At 46.4% G+C, this 21,151-nt stretch overlaps 1 protein-coding gene across 1 annotated transcript in view; it reads right to left on the reverse strand.

Moving 5' to 3' along the window:
- CDS1 (CDP-diacylglycerol synthase 1) overlaps positions 1-15,821 on the reverse strand; it is a gene marked incomplete at its 3' end in the record, with an annotated part of 33,720 nt that extends 17,899 nt beyond the window's left edge. The window contains exons 1-3 of the mRNA XM_082315455.1: positions 15,696-15,821; positions 7,436-7,563; positions 3,595-3,691 (exon numbers count right to left, since the gene is read on the reverse strand). Of these exons, the coding sequence (XP_082171581.1) occupies positions 3,595-3,691; positions 7,436-7,563; positions 15,696-15,785 (315 nt within the window). The 5' untranslated portion in view covers positions 15,786-15,821. The remainder of the gene's footprint in view (positions 1-3,594; positions 3,692-7,435; positions 7,564-15,695) is intronic.
- Positions 15,822-21,151: the final 5,330 nt, after the last annotated feature.

Here is a 21,151-nt window from a genome sequence, read left to right on the forward strand (position 1 = left end):
GGCTCAAAGGCATGGAAGCTTGTGCCTGTTACCTTAGTAGCAGGCAAACGTAAAACATGCCTCCCAACTTTTTAGAGCAGTCTCAGGGCTTGTCCTCCAAACACCGCTGGATTACCCTTCCCACAAGTCTCTGGGCATTTTCAATCTCAGAATTAAGATTTGGTTTTAACATGACAACTTGTGTTTAAATGTAAGCTATTTCATTCCAGTGAAGTGAAATAATTCATGAACAAAACTGTTTTTTCCCTCCATTCTTCTTTTTACATAGTCTCAAATGCCCACTTTATGAACAGTTTATTACATTAGAAGACAGAGTTTTTGCTTTACGGTACAACAGAGGCAGAACTCTATTCCAATTCTATACTAACTTTAATTACTTTTGCTTCATCTCTTGATAGCTTTGCCCATGATTACAATCTCAGAGTATATAATGAATATACCAAATCATGCTGCAAATTGATTAGTTCCTTGTTGGTTGTTATCATCATTCCCAAATGTAACAGACTACTAAAGGAAGGACTGCAAAAAAAATTATCTCTCTACAACGACCTACACTTTAAAGTGGCTTTTTTTGTTGTTTCTTCACATACAAAAAAAAAAATCCTCCACCAATGAAACAATGAATTACTAGTTTGTTATGTCATTCACTTGAAAACAGGAAATATAAACCAGACTAATTCAGATGTAGACCATACGCAGATCATAATACTGGAGAAACAGCATTCCAGTCTCTCAAGACAATATAGGAAAAAAAAGGGAGTTTACGACCTTTGGAAGAAGGGGCAGGCAACTCAGGAGGACTACAAGGATGTCATGAGGTGATGCAGGGAGAACATTAGAAGGGCCAAAGCCCAACTAGAACTTAATCTGGCTACTGCCATAAAAGATAATAAAAAATATTTCTGTAAATACATTAGCAACAAAGGGAGGGCTAAGGAGAATCTTCATCCTTTATTGGACGCAGGGGGAAACATAGTGACAAAGAATGAGGAAAAAGCTGAGGTACTTAATGCCTTCTTTGCCTCAGTCTTTAATACTCAGACCAGTTGTTCTCAGGGTACCCAGCACCCTGAGCTGAAAGACAGGGAGCAGAATGAAGCCCCCATAATCCAAGGGGAAATGGTTAGCGACCTGCTACACCACTTAGACACACACAAGTCTATGGGGCAAGATGGGATCCACCCAAGGGTACTGAGGGAGCTGGTGAAGGTGCTCACCAAGCCACTTTCAATCCTTTATCAGCAGTCCTGGCTAACTGGAGAGCTCCCAGTTGACTGGAGGTTAAGCAAATGTGACACCCATCTACAAGAAGGGCTGGAAGGAGGATCCAGGAAACTATAAGCCTGTCAGTCTGACCTCGGTGCTGGGGGAGGTCATGGAGCACATCATCCTGAGTGCCATCAGGTGGCATGTACAGGACAACCAGGGGATCAGGTGATCATCAACCCAGTCAGCATGTGTTTATGAAGGGCAGGTCCTGCTTGACTAACCTGATCTCCTCGTATGACAAGGTGACCTGCTTAATGGATGAGGGGAAGGCTGTGGATGTTATTTACCTGGACTTTAGTAAAGCCTTTGACACCTTTTCCCACAGCATTCTGCTGGAGAAACTGGCTGCTCATGGCTTGGACGAGTATACTCTTCACTGGGTAAAAAGCTGGCTGGACGGCCGAGCCCAGAGAGTTGTGGTAAATGGAGTCAAATCCAGTTGGTGGCCGGTCACAAGTGGTGTTCCCCAGGGCTCAGTACTGGGGCCAGTTCTGTGTAATATCTTTACCAAGGATCTGGATGAGGGGATCGAGTGCACCCTCAGTAAGTTTGCAGATGACACCAAGTTGGCCGGGAGTGTTGATCTGCGGGAGGGCAGGAAGGCCCTACAGAAGGATCTGGACAGGCTGGATCGATGGGCCGAGGCCAACTGTATGAGGTTCAACAAGGCTGAGTGCCGGGTCCTGCACTTGGGTCACAACAACCCCATGCAACGCTACAGGCTGGGGGAGGAGTGGCTGGAGAGCTGCCTGGCGGAAAAGGACCTGGGGGTGTTGGTGGACAGCTGCCTGAACATGAGCCAGCAGTGTGCCCAGGTGGCCAAGAGGGCCAGTGGCATCCTGGCTTGTATCAGGAATAGTGTGGCCAGCAGGACCAGGGAGGTGATCGTGCCCCTGTACTTGGCACTGGTGAGGCCGCACCTCGAGTGCTGTGTTCAGTTTTGGGCCCCTCCCTACAAGAAGGACATCGAGGTGCTGGAGCGTGTCCAGAGAAGGGCAACGAAGCTGGTGAAGGGTCTGGAGCACAAGTCTTATGGGGAGCAGCTGAGGGAGCTGGGGTTGTTTAGCCTGGAGAAAAGAAGGCTCAGGGGAGACCTTATTGGTCTCTACAACGACCTGAAAGGAGGTTGTAGCGAGGTGGGGGTCAGTCTCTTCTCCCAAGTAACAAGGGATAGGATGGGAGGAAATGGCCTCAGGTTGCACCAGAGCAGGTTTAGGTTGGATATTAGGAAAAATTTCTTCACTGAAAGGGTTGTCAGGCACCGGACCAGGCTGCCCAGGGAAGTGGTTGAGTCCCCATCCCTGGAGGTATTTAAAAGCCGTGTAGAAATGGCACTTAGGGACATGGTTTAGGGGTGGACTTAGCAGTGTTAGGTTAACGGCTGGACTTGATGATCTTAAAGGTCTTTTCCAACCTAAATGATTCTCTGAATACAATCCAAAAGGTGTTTCACAGGAGGCCATGAAAAAAGCAAAAGCACATTTCAACAGTTAAATAAACTTAGAGTAAAAAATCAAAGCAGAAGCACCATTTCCAGTGTTTTAGAAGCCACATCCCTGCCTGTTACTTGCCATGACTGGGAAAGATAGTTAAACCATTACTCAATAAAAATACCAGCAATAAAAATGATGGAAAGAAGCAGTAAAGGCTGACCGGGTATGCAGGGTGGATGAATATTTTATTATTATTTCACTTCATGACCTAAAAATGCACTTTATCTCTGTACCTTGGAAAGGGATCTAGCTCCATTCTACAGATAAACCCAAGGCCAGAAGGCAGCCCCGTAGAGAAGCAGGGAATTAACGAAGCATGCCTGAGGAAAGCCTTTCAGTCCCAGTCACAGACAGCAGACCAGAGCTGCCTGCTTTCCTCAGCCTCAAAAAAAAACCAAAAAACCAACCTCTTGTGTCTTCATTTTTTTGGGATTTGGGGGTTGGAGGGGGGATTTTTTTGGGTGTTTTTTTTGTTTGTTTGTTTGTTTGTTTTTTTAAAACAAACCTCAAAGAATGTAACAGTGGTGATGGGAACCGGACAAGGAAATGGATGACAGTAGCTTAGTAAACTTCAAGGCAACAATCGTTCAACTTCTTAGAGTTACTTTAATTCCTACTTAAAAAAAAAAAAAATTACAGTATGTAAGAATTCCTTAATCCACAAGGCCCAGTTGTGAATCTGTCCAGTGTTTTTCAAAAGTATTTACATTTCCGCAAATAAGAGACAAAGTGCTCTGAATTGTCTGCGCAGTTTGCTTCCAGCTGTCTTAGGCACGATGAACGAAGAGAGCAAATAATTCTTGCATGGCAGAATGTATTTAAACAAACTTACCAGAAGCATCAGCATAAATGATCCCAGGTATATGACCAGAAAAAACACAGAAATCATAGCTAGAGTGAGAATTCCACGAATCCACCAATTTTTCCATCTATTTAAAAAAAAAGAGGGGAATAAAAAGCAAGCAGTTATAAATGAAAGTAAATGCCACTTCTTTTACTAACTAGAGATTAAAGCGTATTAGAAACAGTGGGAGTTCCAGAAATTTTCGTCCTTATAAAACACATAGCAAGAAACACGGAATCAACCAACTGTCCAACTAAGCAGGAAACACAGTAAAAGAAATTAAAGTTAGCTGCCTTTCTTCTTCCCCCATGCTCCCCCCCACCAAACGTCATTTGCAATTAAATGGACCAACCCCATATTGAAGCTGCTGTGAAAATACACCAGGACCCTCAAAAAGCATCAAGAGTCAGCAAGATTGATGGGGGCCAAGCCATGTAAAGGCTTACATATGAAAGAAAGGCTGCTAGGTAAAAGCATATGATGCTTTGAGGAGTAACAGACACAAAAAAAAAAAGAAAAAAAAAGAAAAACACAAACAGGTGATCACCAACTTTCCATAGCGGCAAAGTAGCTATTTTGCCAGGTAGAGGGTTATCTATTTATTGCAGTCCTGTGCTCTTGTGAGCACTGGAACCAGGACAGGAAAACATGTGACAACGAGGAGTGATGCGTCAAATGCACATCAAATGATGTACTCTTTTGCCCTTGTAGGCCTTTGCAGCTGCTCGTGGCTACCTAATCAAAGCAAAATAGAAATTCCCGTTACCATAGAATCATGGCATCATTTAGGTTGGAAAAGACCTTTAAGAACATCAAGTCCAACCGTTAACCTATCACTGCCAAGTCCACCACTAAACCATGTCCCTAAGCACCACATCTACACAGCTTTTAAATATCTCCAGGGGTGGGGAGTCAACCACTTCCCTGGGCAGCCTGGTCCAATACTTGACAACCCTTTCAGTGAAGAAATTTTTCCTAATATCCAACCTAAACCTGCTCTGGCGCAACCTGAGGCCATTTCCTCCTGTCCTATCGCTTGTTACTTGGGAGAAGAGACCGACCCACACCTTGCTACAACCTGCCGTCACATGGTTGTAGAGAGCGATAAGGTCTCCCCTCAGCCTCCTCTTCCCCAGGCTAAACAACCCCAGCTCCCTCAGCCGCTCCTCATAAGACTTGTGCTCCAGACCCTTCACCAGCTTCGTTGCCCTTCTCTGGACACACTCCAGCACCTCCATGTCCTTCTTGTAGGGAGGGGCCCAAAACTGAACACAGCACTCGAGGTGTGGAATGTCTTCTTTGAAAGAGAGGAAGAGGAGGAAAAAAAAAAAAAAAAAAAGTTCTTTTTAAAAAGAAACAAACAACTGGGAAGTTTTTGCTGGCTTGGTTTTTGTGGTGGTTTTTTTTTGTTTTCTTTTTTTGTTTTTTTTTTTTTTTTTTATTTCTAGAGTAACCAAAATGTTATTTCCCATGCCCTCTACACTCCCAATCCCCTGCCCCCAAAGGCCAGTATCAGGAAAAATTAAGAGCCCAGTTCATTTAAAAAAAAAAAAAAAAGTTTAAAAAAAACCTCATCACACGCCCCACTCTGCCATGAAAGTGTTTCTAGTTACCAATAGTCTGTATTTTATTGTTCATATTACTTTCAGTAAGTTTTTCTCCTCTTTTGCCCATGTTTTTCCCTTCAAGAATTTTGCCTCTAAATGTACACTGAACCAGTAAATCACAAGTTACTGCTAAACACAGAAAACCCTACTATAGCTTAAAGAAATTCTTTCTCATGTTTTGCTTTGTATCAGCCTTAGTGTTTCATTGCAGCATCAGGAGATACACCTGATTCAGGGGGCACTGTTAGTTTTGCATCATATTCCAGTTTTAATGTAAACTCCAACTATATTAATGTGATTTTCAAGGATGCTATTCATCAGCAGGTTAATGGCAGCTAAAGACACTAATTGGATTTGCCTTAAGCATCAGAACAAAGGCACAACGGGCTTTATCGCAACAGATGTTTTCCGTTCCTCTATGTCGTGAACTATAGAGTGGCAGCTTGCTCCTAGTGGCATATCTATAGTGAGCAAGACTCCTTAAGAAGAATTCAACTTCCCTTAAGAACAATGTTAAAATACCACATAGTATCTTGAGGGTGTTGACAAGCGCAGCACCGGAAAGACAGCTTCAGTAAGACAACAAGCTCCAGAATTTAGGAAGCCACCTGACAAGTTTATTGTATCCTAACTCTCCACTGGAAAGTTACAGATGCTATTTCCTCTCAAGGCCAAATATAAAAAGAAACAATATTTCTGGGAGTTACAGTGCAACTCATGTTGAGCACTATGACAACAGCTCTGGTGGGACTGCCAGCTACTAAACTAGCAGGTAGTTTTCAATCTAGCATTCATAAAGCACCAAGAATTTAACTTTGCTCTCAAAGCACCTTTGTGCAAACACTCCAATAAAGAATTTCAAGCATGTGAAACAGGAAAGGTTTTGCCTGTGCCTCTTAGTATCACCATGCAAGTGCCCTTTGGAACGAGTCTGATTTGGAGACTTAAGACTTGCACAACATTTAACATGGTAAGAGAACTCTGAAAGCGATAGGAACTAGATACTCCTCGCAGTGTGATGGCAGTAGAGAACATCACATTCTGCTCACAGCTGGTGCAGTTTAGAAACATGCTTTTTGAAACCTGGGAACAATACATTTGTTTATAGCTGCCAGACATCACAACAGAAACAGACAACGGATTAGGAAAGGAGCAAGTCAAAAAAAATGTAGTTTCTCACTGCTATTAGAGATACCTACTGGAGATTAGGTTTTTTTACAAGGACCTGGAAGTTTTTAATCGTGATCTGGATTGGAGATCCTTCTTCTGACTCTTGCAAGACCTAAGTTGCATCTAAAATATACATTGTATATTGCTTGGTTTGTTATGTTGAGCGTACTTATATACGATACACACATTCATTTTACCAGGTAGTTTTTTGGTATGTGATCTGTCACACACCTAACTGCTCTTTCATTGCATTAGTGAAAAAAATTAACGTGAATTGCCACCTCCAGAAGGGTTTGACTGATCAAGTGCTGTAAAGGGACTGTATAAAAAAATTATAGTAAGGACTTTATTTGTTAGCCTCCATGAATATGCAGGCCTCCATAATTATCTGTCTATCTATACACATACACCCCCCCCCGGCATTTGCTAGCCCTTAAGCTCTTGTGAACAGGGGCTGCAGGCAGAAAGCTAGATTTGAAAAGAGACAACAGGAAAAAATTAAACATTGCTTTAAAAGATATGAAAATAAAAGCTATGTTGTATTTAACGGTAAAGAAAAATTATTTAGAAGTGGAAATGCTGTCACAAAAAGCTAGCAAAGCTCACCCAGAGAATTTACAATTCTTCCCTTTTCATTCATACACAAACACCACACCTCCCCCCATCACACAACCCTTGGATGTAAGAAATCAGTTTATTATAACTCCAAGAAACAGTTATTCTGGATATCAAACACAGTGACCATTCTTTAGCCCATTTTATTGCAATGCTTAGACTGAGCAATGACAAATGTTTATGTAAACTGTAGCTAAACATTGCAGTGGTTTATTTAGAAGTGCACACAGTGGGCAATCTTCAGAAATATTACACTGAAGGGACTATCAAAGCATAAATAAATCAATGATATCCAATAAAAATTTATCCTTGAATTTTCATGTGTATCATATGACATTTAAAACTGCAGTACAATCTGTAAAAATTAAAACTGCAACATAATCATAAGAATTTTAGCCAGCAGCTATTAAATTTGAGAGCTGTTTGTTTTACTATACCTGGCAGACAAGCCTGATAAAGCCCTTTTGAGGATTTCTGGAGTGCTGTCTGTTGGTGGAGGAACATCAGGAACATCTGAATCACTTCTAAGATCCAACTCACCAAGTCTTTCTTCCAAATCCACTTCCTATGACCAAAAAAAAAAAAAAAAAAAAAGAAGAAGAAAACCAACACAACACAACATACAAGATTATTAGTTATTATGTCAGAAAACAGTATTCAGAGTCATCAACATTACTTTAGGAACTGATAATATCTACATGACCTTCTAAAAAGACAACAGTGGTGTACTAGTGAAACCGTAGATGTTGTAGGAGACAAATGTATCCCAATAAATGTTTCTAAGAAGGGCCAGTACTCAGATGTTGTGACATTACCTCCTGTGCTCAAGAAACTTCACAATGTGGGCCCTTTTTCAACCCACGTATCTAAGCGCAAGAACATATGTTTCCAGAAATACTACACCTGACAGAACACATGAGTTTAACAGAAATCCCCAACCCTCTAAGACATTCCCTCACCTAAATCTCAAACTAACCTTTTGTGGAATAAGGAGAAGGGTCTTCTGGTGGTTTAATATCAAATTAAGAAAAAAAAGAAATGTAATGCATGAAAAAACACTCCCTTTGTACAATGAAAAGACGCTGCGGGCACAGCCTCACACATACGCTAGGACTTGAACCCTCTGGCTTGAAAAGAATGATCCAAAACCAAACTGTGAAGTGACCAAGTGTCCTATGGACACAGTATTACTCAGAATAATTTCTTGTAAGACTCCATGACTGCAGTTGTTTCTTCAGTATTCATTAACGACCACTCAGGAAGACATCATCTAGACAGACTGTCTAACCCAAATGCAAAATAGACAGTACATATTTTGGTGACAATGTACAAATTGTCACTAACCATCAGAGTAGACTGTCAAGACTATTTTTCCCTCGGTTAAACCCAGCACTAAGGGTGCTGATGATTTACTTAACTCGTTCTAATGTTACAAACACCACAACTCCAGGTAGTCAGAAGGCTGCACTCAGCCCTGGCGCAGCAGTAAGGCAGAGAGCTGTCTCTAGCTCAGTGTCTGGCTCTCCTGAGACCTGAACTTCCTCCTGACCTGCCTGACTTGCCTCACCTCCTTGCAATCCCAAACAGCTTCCAGCCGGCCCTGCCGCCTCAGGTTCATCACTTCTTAACAGCTCTGGGGACTGTGAAGTGCTTGGAAGCTTTTTTCACCACCACTTTACTGCTATTTCTCAGTCTCCCTCTCTTTCCAACTTCCTCATCGCAGATCTCGGTTCTTTCTCCTTAATCTATTTCCATGAACGTGACTGCTTTTCTTTCCTACATAATATTATTTTCGTCCCTTGTTCTCAGTATTTTTGGCATTTTGGAAGACAGCAGAAGTATATCCTCCCTCTCGCCCCCCCCATAAGACACCACAGAAGTAAGGTGGCCTACAACCCCAGCCACCGCATGGTTACTCTGTTTATAGGCTATTGCCTCGTCCTCGCAATCCGTTGGCCTTTCCCAGGAAGCTACACCTCAGTGTAACCATTGCCTCAGTGACTGACCTCTGCAAACGGCACGGGTGGAACAGATAAAGCTTTTCAAGCCTCGCCGTCCAACGTCCAGGTCGAAGCCCACAGGCAGCAGCCGCGGCGGCGGCGGGCCGGAGCTGACCAGGGTGCTGCAGCCGGCCCTCCCGCAGCCCCGCCCGGCGCCGGGCTCGCCCCTCCGACCCGCCCCAGCCACCGCGCTCTGCGGGGACGCTCGCCCGGGACCACCACCCTTTCCACTTATAAACTGCTTTTGTCTTTCTGGAGCCCGAGCCCGTGAGCTGGCACTATACACACGCACAAGGGAAACAGGTAACAACAGGAAGAGTAATTCTCTTTTTTTCAACGTTAGGCCTGTGTTTTTCTCACTCACTTTATGTACCGCACACACGCCCAAGATGAAATTCTTGAATGGGGTTTACATCATTTACTTCTTTGCAAAACACGATCAATGCTTTTCCTATTCCTTGAAACCCCACAGTTGAATAATTATTAGACAGACATTGTCTATAATTAATGCAAGTAAAAAGAGCAAATACTCCAACTGTGGTCCAGACTTCAGAAAGTCTGTAGAACATCTGAAAAAAACACATAAATAAATAAAAAATTACTGTGCTTGCAACCTTGTTATTCAGAGATGTTTCTCATAGTGTTGTACCACAGCTCAGGAAATCAACTACAGATGCAACTGGGGCGGGAATCAGGGATCTCTCCCAAAACCAGGTTCCAACTCCTGTGACCTGCACTGGGGTGCAGCCAGCTGTCTGTACAGTTCTAGAAGACACGACTCACTGTGCAGAGGATGGGCAGTAATCCTGGCCCTAAGACCACGACTTAGCATCTTTAATGCTAATCCTTGCTGCACATGGTAGAAATGTTCTCTCTTTTAAGCACTTGGAACTAAGAATACCCCCAAACTTTTTTGTTCCATTTTTGGGCTTTTGGTATTGCAGAAAATGTTTCCATACTCAACCGGTGTTTAAACATTAAAAAAAAAAACAACAAAAAACCAAAAACCAAACACACTTAGTTTTATCCCTGTGATATTTAACACACACCTGTCACTTATGCACCTCATTAGAAGCAATGTTTTAGATTTGCCGTTTCCAACATCTGAATTCACAAGAGCACGGCATTTTTCAGAGTATCTGAGCACCTTGAAGAAGGAGCCTGTGCTTATCTGATGTGTTTTTCAGTACCTCATGCTTCATACTGCCGCTACCGGGAGCTTGGCTGGTGCAACCTGAAACTTGCATAGAACTTGGTGCATTTGGTCATTTTTTAGCTTTACATTACTATAATAACCAGTGGGAGACAAACCCCCAACTATCTTCAACTTCCCTTTGTAACATGCCTCAAAAATGACCTTGAATACTTTATTTTCCGGTTAATTGCTATAATGGCCACAACCATTTCCTGAATAAGCCATTTAATTTGCAAAGTCAGAAGCCAAAGAGGAAGTTGTTAACTAGAAGCTAGTTAATTGTCTTCTGCATCGTGAAGTGCTTAGAGAACCCCATCACTGGGGGACAAGCCTTTCTTGCTAATTGTTTTCTTGATTATTTTACATGATTGATTATAAACATTCCAGTTTATAGCCATGAATAACAGCAATCATGATGGAAGGAAACACTGAGTTAATCACTATTAAAGCCCTCAAAAAAAAAAAATCAAGAGTCTTGCTTCTTCAGCTTGACCTTGTAGAAGCAGTGTTGGAGTTCAGTATAAAAGCAAGCAGCGCTTCCTTCTCCTGCTCTTCAGGTTTGGGATTTGAGCAGGCTGAATACACAGTAACAACAAGGGGTATTAATTGAAATTCCATGTGCTTCCTACTGTGAACAGGTATTTACAAGGTTTTCAAAGGTTAATCGAAAACAGCAGAAGTCGTACTGTCCTAAGTGACTAAGACACCTTTCAACCCCAACTCCAAATTAAATGTTTGATCTGAGGTATTTTCACTTTTTTCTAGAGTTCTCAAACTGCAGGTGACAGAGCCTTTTACATGCAAAACATGTGCTACTCCTGTCTCCCTGATTCACATCCAAAGTGTCTGTAACGGATAGATGTTGCAATGAGGTCATTGCCTTGCTTCTCTTCCTTTGAAGGCACATGTTCCTTCAAGAGAACCTATCTGATCAGCTCATAGAATACAAGTCCAACAAGGCTGAGACAATGCAGGCCTAACAAGTACAGGGAAGAAGGCAAACATGACGGTTATTCACACACTACAAACAGCTCAGCGCATAATAAACACACCTATCTGACACACTACGACACTTGGTTTTCATCGTTTCCAAAGTACCCTGAGACAAAGGTTTATTTAGTTGCAGGGCTTTGTTTTGATTTAATTTTGGTGTTCTTAAAGACAAGACTTTCACCCTTAAGCTAAGTCTTCTGTACAAGACCACAAATACTTGGACATACAGAGGAGGAACTCAAACAGTCGAGAGCTCGAGCCTCCCTACCAGGAGTTCAAAACATGCGACATCTTGCCACAAATTAAGCTTCCATGAGGATTTCTGCTTGCTGGCTACTTCGCAACTGCTACCAGAACACAGCCGTGTGTCATGCAGAAAAAAATAGACACATCAATCTTTCATCATCTAAAAGGACATACGCATCTGAATTGCTCTTTTGTACCACACGCCCTCCACTACAATTAACACGTGCCGAGTGAACCACGCACAAGAATTATTCTAGTTACAAAGGCACTTGCAATGTTTTGCTTGTACTGCGTTTTTTCCAGGACACAATAAGGAACTCCCAAGTAGACAGCAAATATGTTTTTCTTGGAGAATGCAGCATCTACATGAAGAGCAACTGAGAAAATGAAGACATTTTCCAACAGCTAACATGAAAGAAGTTAGCAAGCAAAAGAATTTAATTATTGTCATTTTACGTGTATAAGTGTTACTTTAAATAAAGTTTTCTCCTCCAGCTTCGACCTTTCTGCAGTCTCTTTCACAAGTTTTACAATGAAGTCAATAGTTCAAGTAGACCACACTGTAGCATATTTAATTAGATGTACCTTGATACCTTCCTCTGAGGTCAAGATATCAAAGTGTCAGAAGATCCCGAATAATGAAACCTTTTTTTCCGAGCTCTTAAAGCCTGACATGCAGAAACACAAGCAAGAGAACTGCACACACTGAATCGACAACTGAAACCTACAGATCCTTTACTAGCTGCATTAGTACTAATTCACCACCACTTCCAAGAAAACAGAGGTTTGGAAATAGTCAGCCCTTATTATTACCACCATGCTTGTAGCAGACAGCAGGGAGGTTAGACTTCTCTGTGAAAATTAAACAGATCCATTTTCTGGATATTGTAGTAAAGTAGTAAGTCAAATGAAGTAACTAAGTGATCCATGACAGGCTCTGTTGTTCCGCCATAACCCATACTGCCATCAGGAATTTCATTCAACTCCAAGCGGGCTTGGAAGGTTTTGGGCATCAAAGACCCAAGTCCCAAACCCAGCTTCACAGGTCTGAGCAACTTATCTAGCAATTGATTCCCTGGAAGGGCTGTCTCACAGAACAGAAACAGCTTTTTCAATACGGTAGGAAAAACAGTGGTCAGTGATTTTGGGCTTGTTTTAGTTACAGATAGTTAACAATGACCCTAGGCAAACAGGCACTTGTTCCCACAGCCAGCAATGCAACACGATTCCACTACCTCGTCCCCGTCCTACTCCAACAACTCTGCACAGTACAAAGAGCAATTACTTCCAGGATACACTAATTTTTTTTAAGCATTTGAAAGCAGTGTCACTTGCTTTTTAGTAAAGAATGCAAACAACTGGAATTTTAAAAGAAGCACGAAGACACACAGATCAATCTGTAAAACTTTAACTGACTTAAACATATTAAGTATTTGAATGCCAAATCATTCCTCTTGCTCCCAAGGGCCACAGAGTATTTATGAAGGCACTTTGACAAGACATTCTTAGGGAAGGAGCGTCCCAGGGCAAGCAGCAGCAAATAAGAAAGGGACAACCAAAAAATCACTCCTGCATGCCACAGGACAATGCAAAGAAACGACAAACTCGTGAAATCGCAAAGCCCTACAGGGCAAAGGCATGTTCATGGGAATTTTGCAAAAAGTCATCAGCTCAACAAAGCTAGTGAGCAACTAAAGACACCGAGACTTGCAGAGCTTGGGAACTTCAGGAAGAAGCTTCACAAAGGGCATACCATATTCCTTCATACAAAACCAAGGAAGTTAACTTTCATTTGAAATTATATGGATGTAGAAATGGCTACCAGTTGTTTCCAGTTAGTGGTAAAAAACCCATGCAAATGAGAAAAAACCAGCTTCACTGAAATTCAGTAGGAAACGAGTAAGAGTAACATGAAAAGTATCAGGTTACATACTGAAAACAGGACTAAAAGTACAACAGATAAAACCCTCCAGCCATATTTAGTGTTCGTGGAGTTCTTCAGCAAACACAGAGCGCTTCTCTACTTTGGCAAACAAGATGCTTTAAAGCATGTCGCCTTTACGTATCTGGAAGTCTGAATTAATCGAGTCAACAAGAGCAGAAACAGCACAAAGCAGGTACCACGTGAAAGGAGACAAACAAGTTTTCTTCTTCATTACAAGTGAGGAAGAGGGTGATGTTTCTGAGCTGCGTACTAGGAAGCAGTGGAAAACCACTGCATCATGGCCATCCTGAGTAGTTATGAATAAACGAACAAGTTTTGGGTCCAAACGCGCAATTACCACGCCAAATAGGTCATCTCAAAATAGCCAAAGGACAATAAGCTATCCACTTGTTGTAAAGGTCAGGCAAGAGGCAGAGCAGAAAGATAACCATCTAAGAAGGCCTATAATGTGGCACCTGTGAATCCAGATGACCAGATGCTTCCCATCAAATCACCTACAGCAGACATGACTCGTGTACTCATATTCAAAACAGAGACCCAAACTGTGACCCACTGACAGAAAACTCAGTACAAAATGTTGGTTTATCTTCTCAGTTACCAATGTCACTAAAGACAGTTTAATATGTAAAATCAACCCTTAACATCGCTTCTGAGCCATGACAAAGGTCACCAGTGCTGTGCACATCGCAGATAGGTTGAACAACTCTAACAGGAACAAGGAGGGTCCCCCAAATAATCCATCAAAAAGTCTTCTGTGCAGTGGAAAAGGCTTTCCCTATCTGACAGCTCAAGCAATCATCACAAACGGATGCATATCGAAATTCATCTTCTGTAACCAACACCCTAGCTGCACACACAGCAGCAGAGTCCTTTCTGTTCAACATCATCTGAAACTGGATGAAACACTAGACTGTCAAGCAGCTAAAGTAAAAGCGCAGCAGGCCTATAGGCAAGAACAGCATTTTCCTCTCTGGAAATCACACAGGTAAACCAAGAATAACATTAGCAAGTTTTAGGTGCCCCCTTTTGAGGCCTGGAGGGTAGAGGCTTTGAATGGGAAGAATTCTTTGAAGGCAGCTCACTGTGCACCTCAGAAATGAACTTAGCCTACAAAATAAAGCAAACCTGAACAACGCCACAAAAGGACAGCTTTCTGAGCACACTGCTACAAGAAATCATGTTTAAAAGCTAATTCTCATCTATAGAGAAATACTCTCTGCGCAGGTATAGCCAAAACGTTACCTTATTTGATCACAGCCCTCAACGCAGCACAGTACTGCAAATTTTCAAGTTCATTGGCTTTGAGTTCACGCAACAAAAGCGCGGAATAAAAACTGCCTATTGAGTTTCACTTTCCAATTCCTTGCCACAACGCCTAAGGCAGACTGCACGCTCTGCAACTTCGACATCCGTGCAGGTTTAATAAATAGTCACCGATGCGTGAGCCCTCCACCATGTACTGCAAACTCAATTTAGCAATCAGAAAGCTTTTTTTTTTTAATTCCAGTTACCAAAAGGAGAACATCTCTTTCATTTTATTCAGACAATTAGCAACTGGGATGTGCTTAGCTTTTGTAGAGATAAGCCTTAACTCCGCAGCAAACAAAAGAACAGCACTGTGGCTGTTTTGCCACTATAATGAACCTGATGCATAGCCTTCGTATTTTGAAAACCTCTTGCCTTAGCAGAAATGTCATACTGTAAGTCCTTTCCAGGCCAGAGGTGAATGCCTATCACTTAAAAGGCCATAAAACAGAAATAGCTGCTGGGGAAGTGCTGACACAGCCTCTAACCGGGGCCGATCGCCGTTCCGTGCCTGTTTCCCTGCTGCCACACCGGCCCAGCCACGCCGAAGCGCGCTCCGCGCCCGGCCCTGCTACTCCGGCAAGCGGAGAACTACAACCCGCAGCCTGACAGGGTCAACGGCGTTCAGCTTTTGCTGCGGGCCCGGAGAAGAACCGGACGCTCCCATTTCAGTCTCGCGGGGGGGGGGGGGAGGCGGCAGCGGGGCAGGACACGCGTGGGCCCCTAACCCCCGCGCGGCGGGCGCCGAGGCCACTTGGCACGCCGCCCGGCCCCTGCCGCCGCCACGGGGAGCGAGCAGCGGGGTTACGGCGCGGGAGGACGGCGGTCCGAGGCAGGGGGCGCGGCGCGGCGCCCCACGCGTGTCGCAGTCAGGGCCCGGCGACCCCTGGGGGGCGGCAGCATCGCTTCCCGCACCCTGCCCCTCCCCTCGCCGCGCGCACCGGGGCGGCAGCGGCGCGCGCCCGCACACCTGCCCCAACGGCCGCCAACGGCCCGCGGCCGCGCGCCCTCACCTTGTCGCTTCCCGCTGCCTCCTCCTCCGCCGCCGCCGCCTCCTCTTCCTCCTCCTCGGCGGCCGCCCTCCGCCGCCGCCGCGCCGACATCGCGCCGCGGGAGCCCAACGCCCACCCGGCGGCGAGCGGGCGCAGGCGGAGCCGGGCCGATCGGGACGGGGAGGGCGGGGAGGGCGCGGAGGCCGCGCCGCGGAGCCCGGCGGCCGCCGCCGCCGCCGCCTCCTCCTCCTCCTTCTCCGTCTCCTCTGAGGGCCCCGGCGCTATCCGCCCCGCCGGGGAGGGGGGCGCTCTCGCTGCGGACGCCGCCGCCGCCACGGCTCGGGGACGCGGCCGGACCCCACCGCCCCGGGAGCGGAGAAGCGCCCGCGTCCCCGCGGCGGCGGCTGGGGCGGAGAGGGCGGGGCCGGGTCGCCCAGGTGCGCCCGGAGCTCCGCCCCCGGCACTGGCCACGCCCCCGGCCGGCGCAGGGGGCGGGGCCGCGCCCGACGGCGGGCGGGGCGGGGGGTGTGGCCGGCCCCGGCCCCGCCCCCGCGGTGCTTTCCGCCGCCCCCGCGCGCCGCCTGCCGTGCCTCCCCGCACAGCCCGCGGGCGGGGGCCCGGCCTGCTGCGGGCCGGCGGTCAGCTCCCGGGGCGGGCATCTCCAGCAGCCCTGGTACCACCCCTGCGGCGGCACCCGTGGCCGCCGGTGCTGCAGCCCGCACGGGCGTCGCTGCTTGTCTGTGGAGTGCTTTGCGTTCCTCTGGGATGCTTCTGCCCCGCTGCCGTGTGCCCGTTTGAAAAGGCGAGTTCGGTGCTTGCTCCGTTCCTGCCCCACCACGCCACGCGCCCCGCCAGGCATGGTGCCACCAGCCTGTACAGAAGCGTGAAGCAAAGAGTTCACAGTCAAGAAAAATGCTCTGCAAGGGCAGTTGCACATGCTCTGTCACAGATATTACGCTGTCAGCTCTATCTTCCTCTCAAAATAGCCACTGTTTGCTAGACAGGCTGCCCCAGGAGCTGCGCAGAGGCTGGGTGTGAAAGGCACACAGTGCACGGGCCCTCTTCACCAGAGCTGCCCCCGGGCGGGAGGCATCGGGGGCAGGCCTGGCTGCGCAGCAAAGCGGGGCGCATCCCCTGCAAGGACAAGCAGACCCTGCTGAGCACCGCGACCTGCTGAGCTGTCTGGAAATCACCCCTGTTTGCTGAGATTTGCTACAATTCGGTGTCATCCCGGCCCTCTGGTCCAGTTCAGATGATGGTGTCAGAGTGCCTCTCAGCTCTATCACACTGCTGTCGGGTGATCAGGAGAGCAAACACTACCTTCGCTTCCCGAAGCCTGCTGAATCCCTCTGGCTGCCCTGTTACAGCGCCTGTCCTGCTCTACCGTGTTTGTATGGCTACCGACGGTCTGGCCATGGCAACAGCCAGCTGCCCCAGAGCATTCCCATAAAGACACTCAGTCTGGATGTCACCTCGGTGTCCATATGCTGGCTTACTGTGTCTGCAAACACAGGGCCAGCACCTCTTGCAAGGCAGTGTCTAGCCACGTCTGCTGTTATGTACGTTATCCCTATGGTGACCAGTTTCACCGAGCTTGATTGGTTTTATTTCATGATTTCATTTTATTTTGTAAACAACATTATTATTATGGCCCTCCGAAGGTATGCTCGGCATGTTGTTAATGACAACGCCGCGGTTCAGGAAGTTAGAGCGAGCTGCTGTGAGCGGTCACAGATTATGGCGTTGATAAACCAACTCTGACCTCACTGATGACAAGCACGGACCCTTCGGTGTTCAGGAAAAACAGCCGTTTCTGTGAAATGTTTTACCCATGCACTGCTGACAGTGTCAGGAGGTAGCGTGCCTGCAGCGTCCCCAAGCACGCACAAAAACCTGGTGTGCTAAGAGGAGGGCTGCTCCAGCAGAAGGCAAAGCAGAGACCCAGCGCCAGACCAGACAGGCCACAGAGGCACAGCTTCTGCCATCGGGTCCCTTATGGACAAAGGTGACAGCGGCAGCCCACTGCAGATCAGCAATATGGCCATATGGCCTGGATCCTCCAACACTTCACTCTTACTAAGTATAATTTTAAATTTATTTCTCCGTAAGTGAAATATTATGGGGTAAAATGGAGCCAAAACTCAACTCTCTTTCCTCAGAATATGAGAGGGTGGGAAACAGTTCCCCAGCAGGGAAGAAACTTAAACCATACAGGGTGAGCTGGGCACAGAGTGGGTCCCAATGGGTAACGAGGCATCCTTTCCACTCTATCCTCTTTCAGCATGCTGCTACTATTGAGTTTTCCCTCGCGAGCGTTTCTCCAGCAAAGCTTTCAGAAGAAACCACAGTTTCCCTTACTTCAAGTGCAAGACACGCATTTACTCTGCTGGCCCTGCAATGGGACCATCTGTCTAGGGGAAAGCATCAAATTTTATTTCCTCTGTGCAGCGAAAATAAGAAGTGGTTTGTCTGGTCTCCGCAGCTTTGCCGCCCATGGTGGCTGCGGTGCATGGAGCAGACATCCAGGCTGTTCCCCCAGCGCGCAGATCCCACACGTGGGTCAGTAGCCCGGGGTGGGGTGGACACCGACTGCCCTACAGCCACCACAGAGCGGCCGGGTCTAGCTGAAGAAGTACATGCCTTGTTATAAACCTTCCTGGTAAACCTGGCCTAACAAATACAGGGCTGAGAATGACTAGATGCTACGCTTTTGCCACAGAAAAGGCCCATCTGGTCGACAAGACAGAGACAATGCTTCAATACCTACATAAAGATCATTAAGCAGATCTTTACGTCCTATCTGGGAGAGGAGTAAGACCCTCCATTTCTCCTATATCTTTGCTCCATCCTTAACCTAAACAGTGAAGGCAAAAAGAATTCACCTAGAAAAGCTCGGAGGAAAAAATATTTGTTTAGCAAATGGTGTGATGGAAGAAAGTAACGATAATGGCAAAGGAGGAAAAGGTGAAGTACTCGAAACATATTAATGAGCAGAGGCCAGGCGAATGCAAGAAGATGAGTCACTGCATTTCGGGCATAAGAAAGAGAGTGAGCAATGAACAACTGGTGACAGTGGGGTGAGGGAATGAGCAATCTTCTGGGCAGGGCCACCAGGAGAGGGAGAATTAAAAACAAAGACCAGGCTGCAGTGGGATCAGGCGGGAACCCAGCCCCAGCTTCACTCCTTCTCTCTCCCAGCCGGGTGCTCCTGCTGCTGCCACGCACCTTTTCACCCGTGGAGTGCTCAGAAACGCGAGGAGGGCCAGCGAAACAGCTGTATCGCAGCGTTTCAAGCCTCTCCAGCCCAGGGGAAAGAGGCAAGCGGCTCCCAGAAGAGCTGCAGGGCAGGGGGCTTAGAGAGCAAGCAGAGCGTGGTTGTCCCGCTTCTCGCTTCTTGGTTGCAGCCCCTTGCTGTCGTGGGATCCCAGTGAGTCTCTTGAGTCGCAGCTGGTTAGACTGGTCGGATGGGAATTTTCCAAGTCAACACCCTGTTACTCAGGTTCCTTTGGGGCAAGTAACTACACTGGCTGGAATGTAACATCACTGCTCCAAATGTTGTGGCCCTGCGTGGTTTCACAACGTGTGGCAGAAACATTCCTGTTCTCTGCGCACAAGGGCATTATCACGTCAGCCGCCGACTTTTCTGACATGCAAATATTATCACCTGTCTTGTATGGAAATTCAGTATCTTGATGTGTGAGGCCTCGGAGGATTTCGTTGCTCTGTCTTGCCTTTGCCTTCGCCTTGTATTCCCACATGAATTCAGTGGCTGAAAGCTGCCAGCAAACAACCCAAACCCCAGCGACCTGGCCCAACATTGTCTGCAGCGCGGGAAAGCGCCTAACAAGCACATCCCTGTACTTCCCGGGTGCCCAAAGTTAAGACACATCACCTCCCGCGGCCACGCTCCCCCCTGCCCCGCACTCCAGTTCTGCCTTGCCTGCGTAGCCGGGACCTGCCTCTCTGCTGCCTGCCTCGACCTACGTACAGAAGGGGGAGTTCTCCGCAGGCAGACGCAAACCTAAAGCCCTGACATTCAAACAGTTATATAAGCCCCGTGTTAAAGCACTTACATAAGCTACATACAGCCTCCCGACAGAAAGGCAGCCGGCTAGGGGCTGTTGTCATCTCTGCTGACTCCGCTCTGAAAGCCCCTTGTGTGGGAAAGAAGCAGAGCGGGGCTGCTTCGTTGCTGCTGCAGCAGAAGCAAATGGTCCCCCGTCTGCTCGGAGGCTGAGGAACAGAAGGTACCTGGCTCAAAATGCGTGCTGGAAAGAACGGCACATCTGCAGATGTAACACTGAGGAGCCCTATTGCTGGCAGTCTCGGAAACAGAAGTTGTTCGCAGCTTTTGGGTTTTTTAAATGGATTGCTACTGTTGCGCAGAACAAGTGAGACAAGCGGCAAATGTCGATACCTACTGGTCAGCATAGACAGCAATGTCAAACGATGTCAACAACAGCTTGATATCCCCTCAGATAATATTAATTATGAAAGATATTGTAATGTGCTGCATTTAATCAATTTATAATCTTTCTGCATCCCTAGATCATTATGAAGACAATAACCCCAAGCCAGAAAGAAGCAGAGAGAACAGCGATACAACAGCCTCAGATCACGCTGAGTGTTTGTTCTCCAAAGCACAAGGCAAGCTATTAATACCCTGTGCTCCCCTGACAAAACCGAGAGCTGCAAAACACTGCCTGTCGCTGCCTTGAGACGGCGCGTGGGAGCAGGGCGCTGAAGCCCAGGTGCTCGGGATACGCTCAGAGCTGAAATTCCAGGTCAGAAGCTCGTTATTACACAACCTGTGCGCTCTGAGATGAATCCTCCTCCAGCTCTAAGCACTAAACTCAGATGCTGAAAAAGAGGAAAGCCGCACTGGAATGTAGGAGTGTATGAGTCAATCAAGAGGCTGCTTTTCCCCCTCTAAATGAATACAGCATGAGCTTTAATACTGTCTTGCTGGGTTTAACATGGGTCAAAAGCCAATGATACTTTGCCAAGGCATTCTGAATAGAGCATACATATCTATATTTTAGTAATTTAAATCCACTGACAGCACTGAATTGTTCTTTTGTGTTTAATTAACACGTCATGTAATCTGTTTACATTTGCTAGTCTGGCATAAAAGCATCATAGTCCATGGTATTTGTGGTCGAGAATTATTTGCTTATTACTTGCACATTTGAACTTTATAAAGTAGGCCACTTATATGCCAGAAAAAACAAAACAACAAAACAAACTGACCTCATTATTTCCAAAGTAAGCACCAAAGTCTGAGGAGCATAATCTAGTGACCACTGTGAAAGGTCTGGCTGCAGAAACCTTTGCCCCAGGCAGCCGTCACCTTCTGTTTGGTCCAAGTGGCTGAGTATTGCACAGCTACTGTGCTACTGTACTTATTCTTGATCTCTCCTTCCTACCATAATCCCTGGGATGCTCTTGCTTTTTCCCAATAAAGGGTTCATACACGG

The sequence above is a fragment of the Platalea leucorodia genome (genome assembly GCF_965183815.1).
Source record: "Platalea leucorodia genome assembly, chromosome: 6".
Classification (NCBI taxonomy): Eukaryota; Metazoa; Chordata; class Aves; order Pelecaniformes; family Threskiornithidae; genus Platalea; species Platalea leucorodia.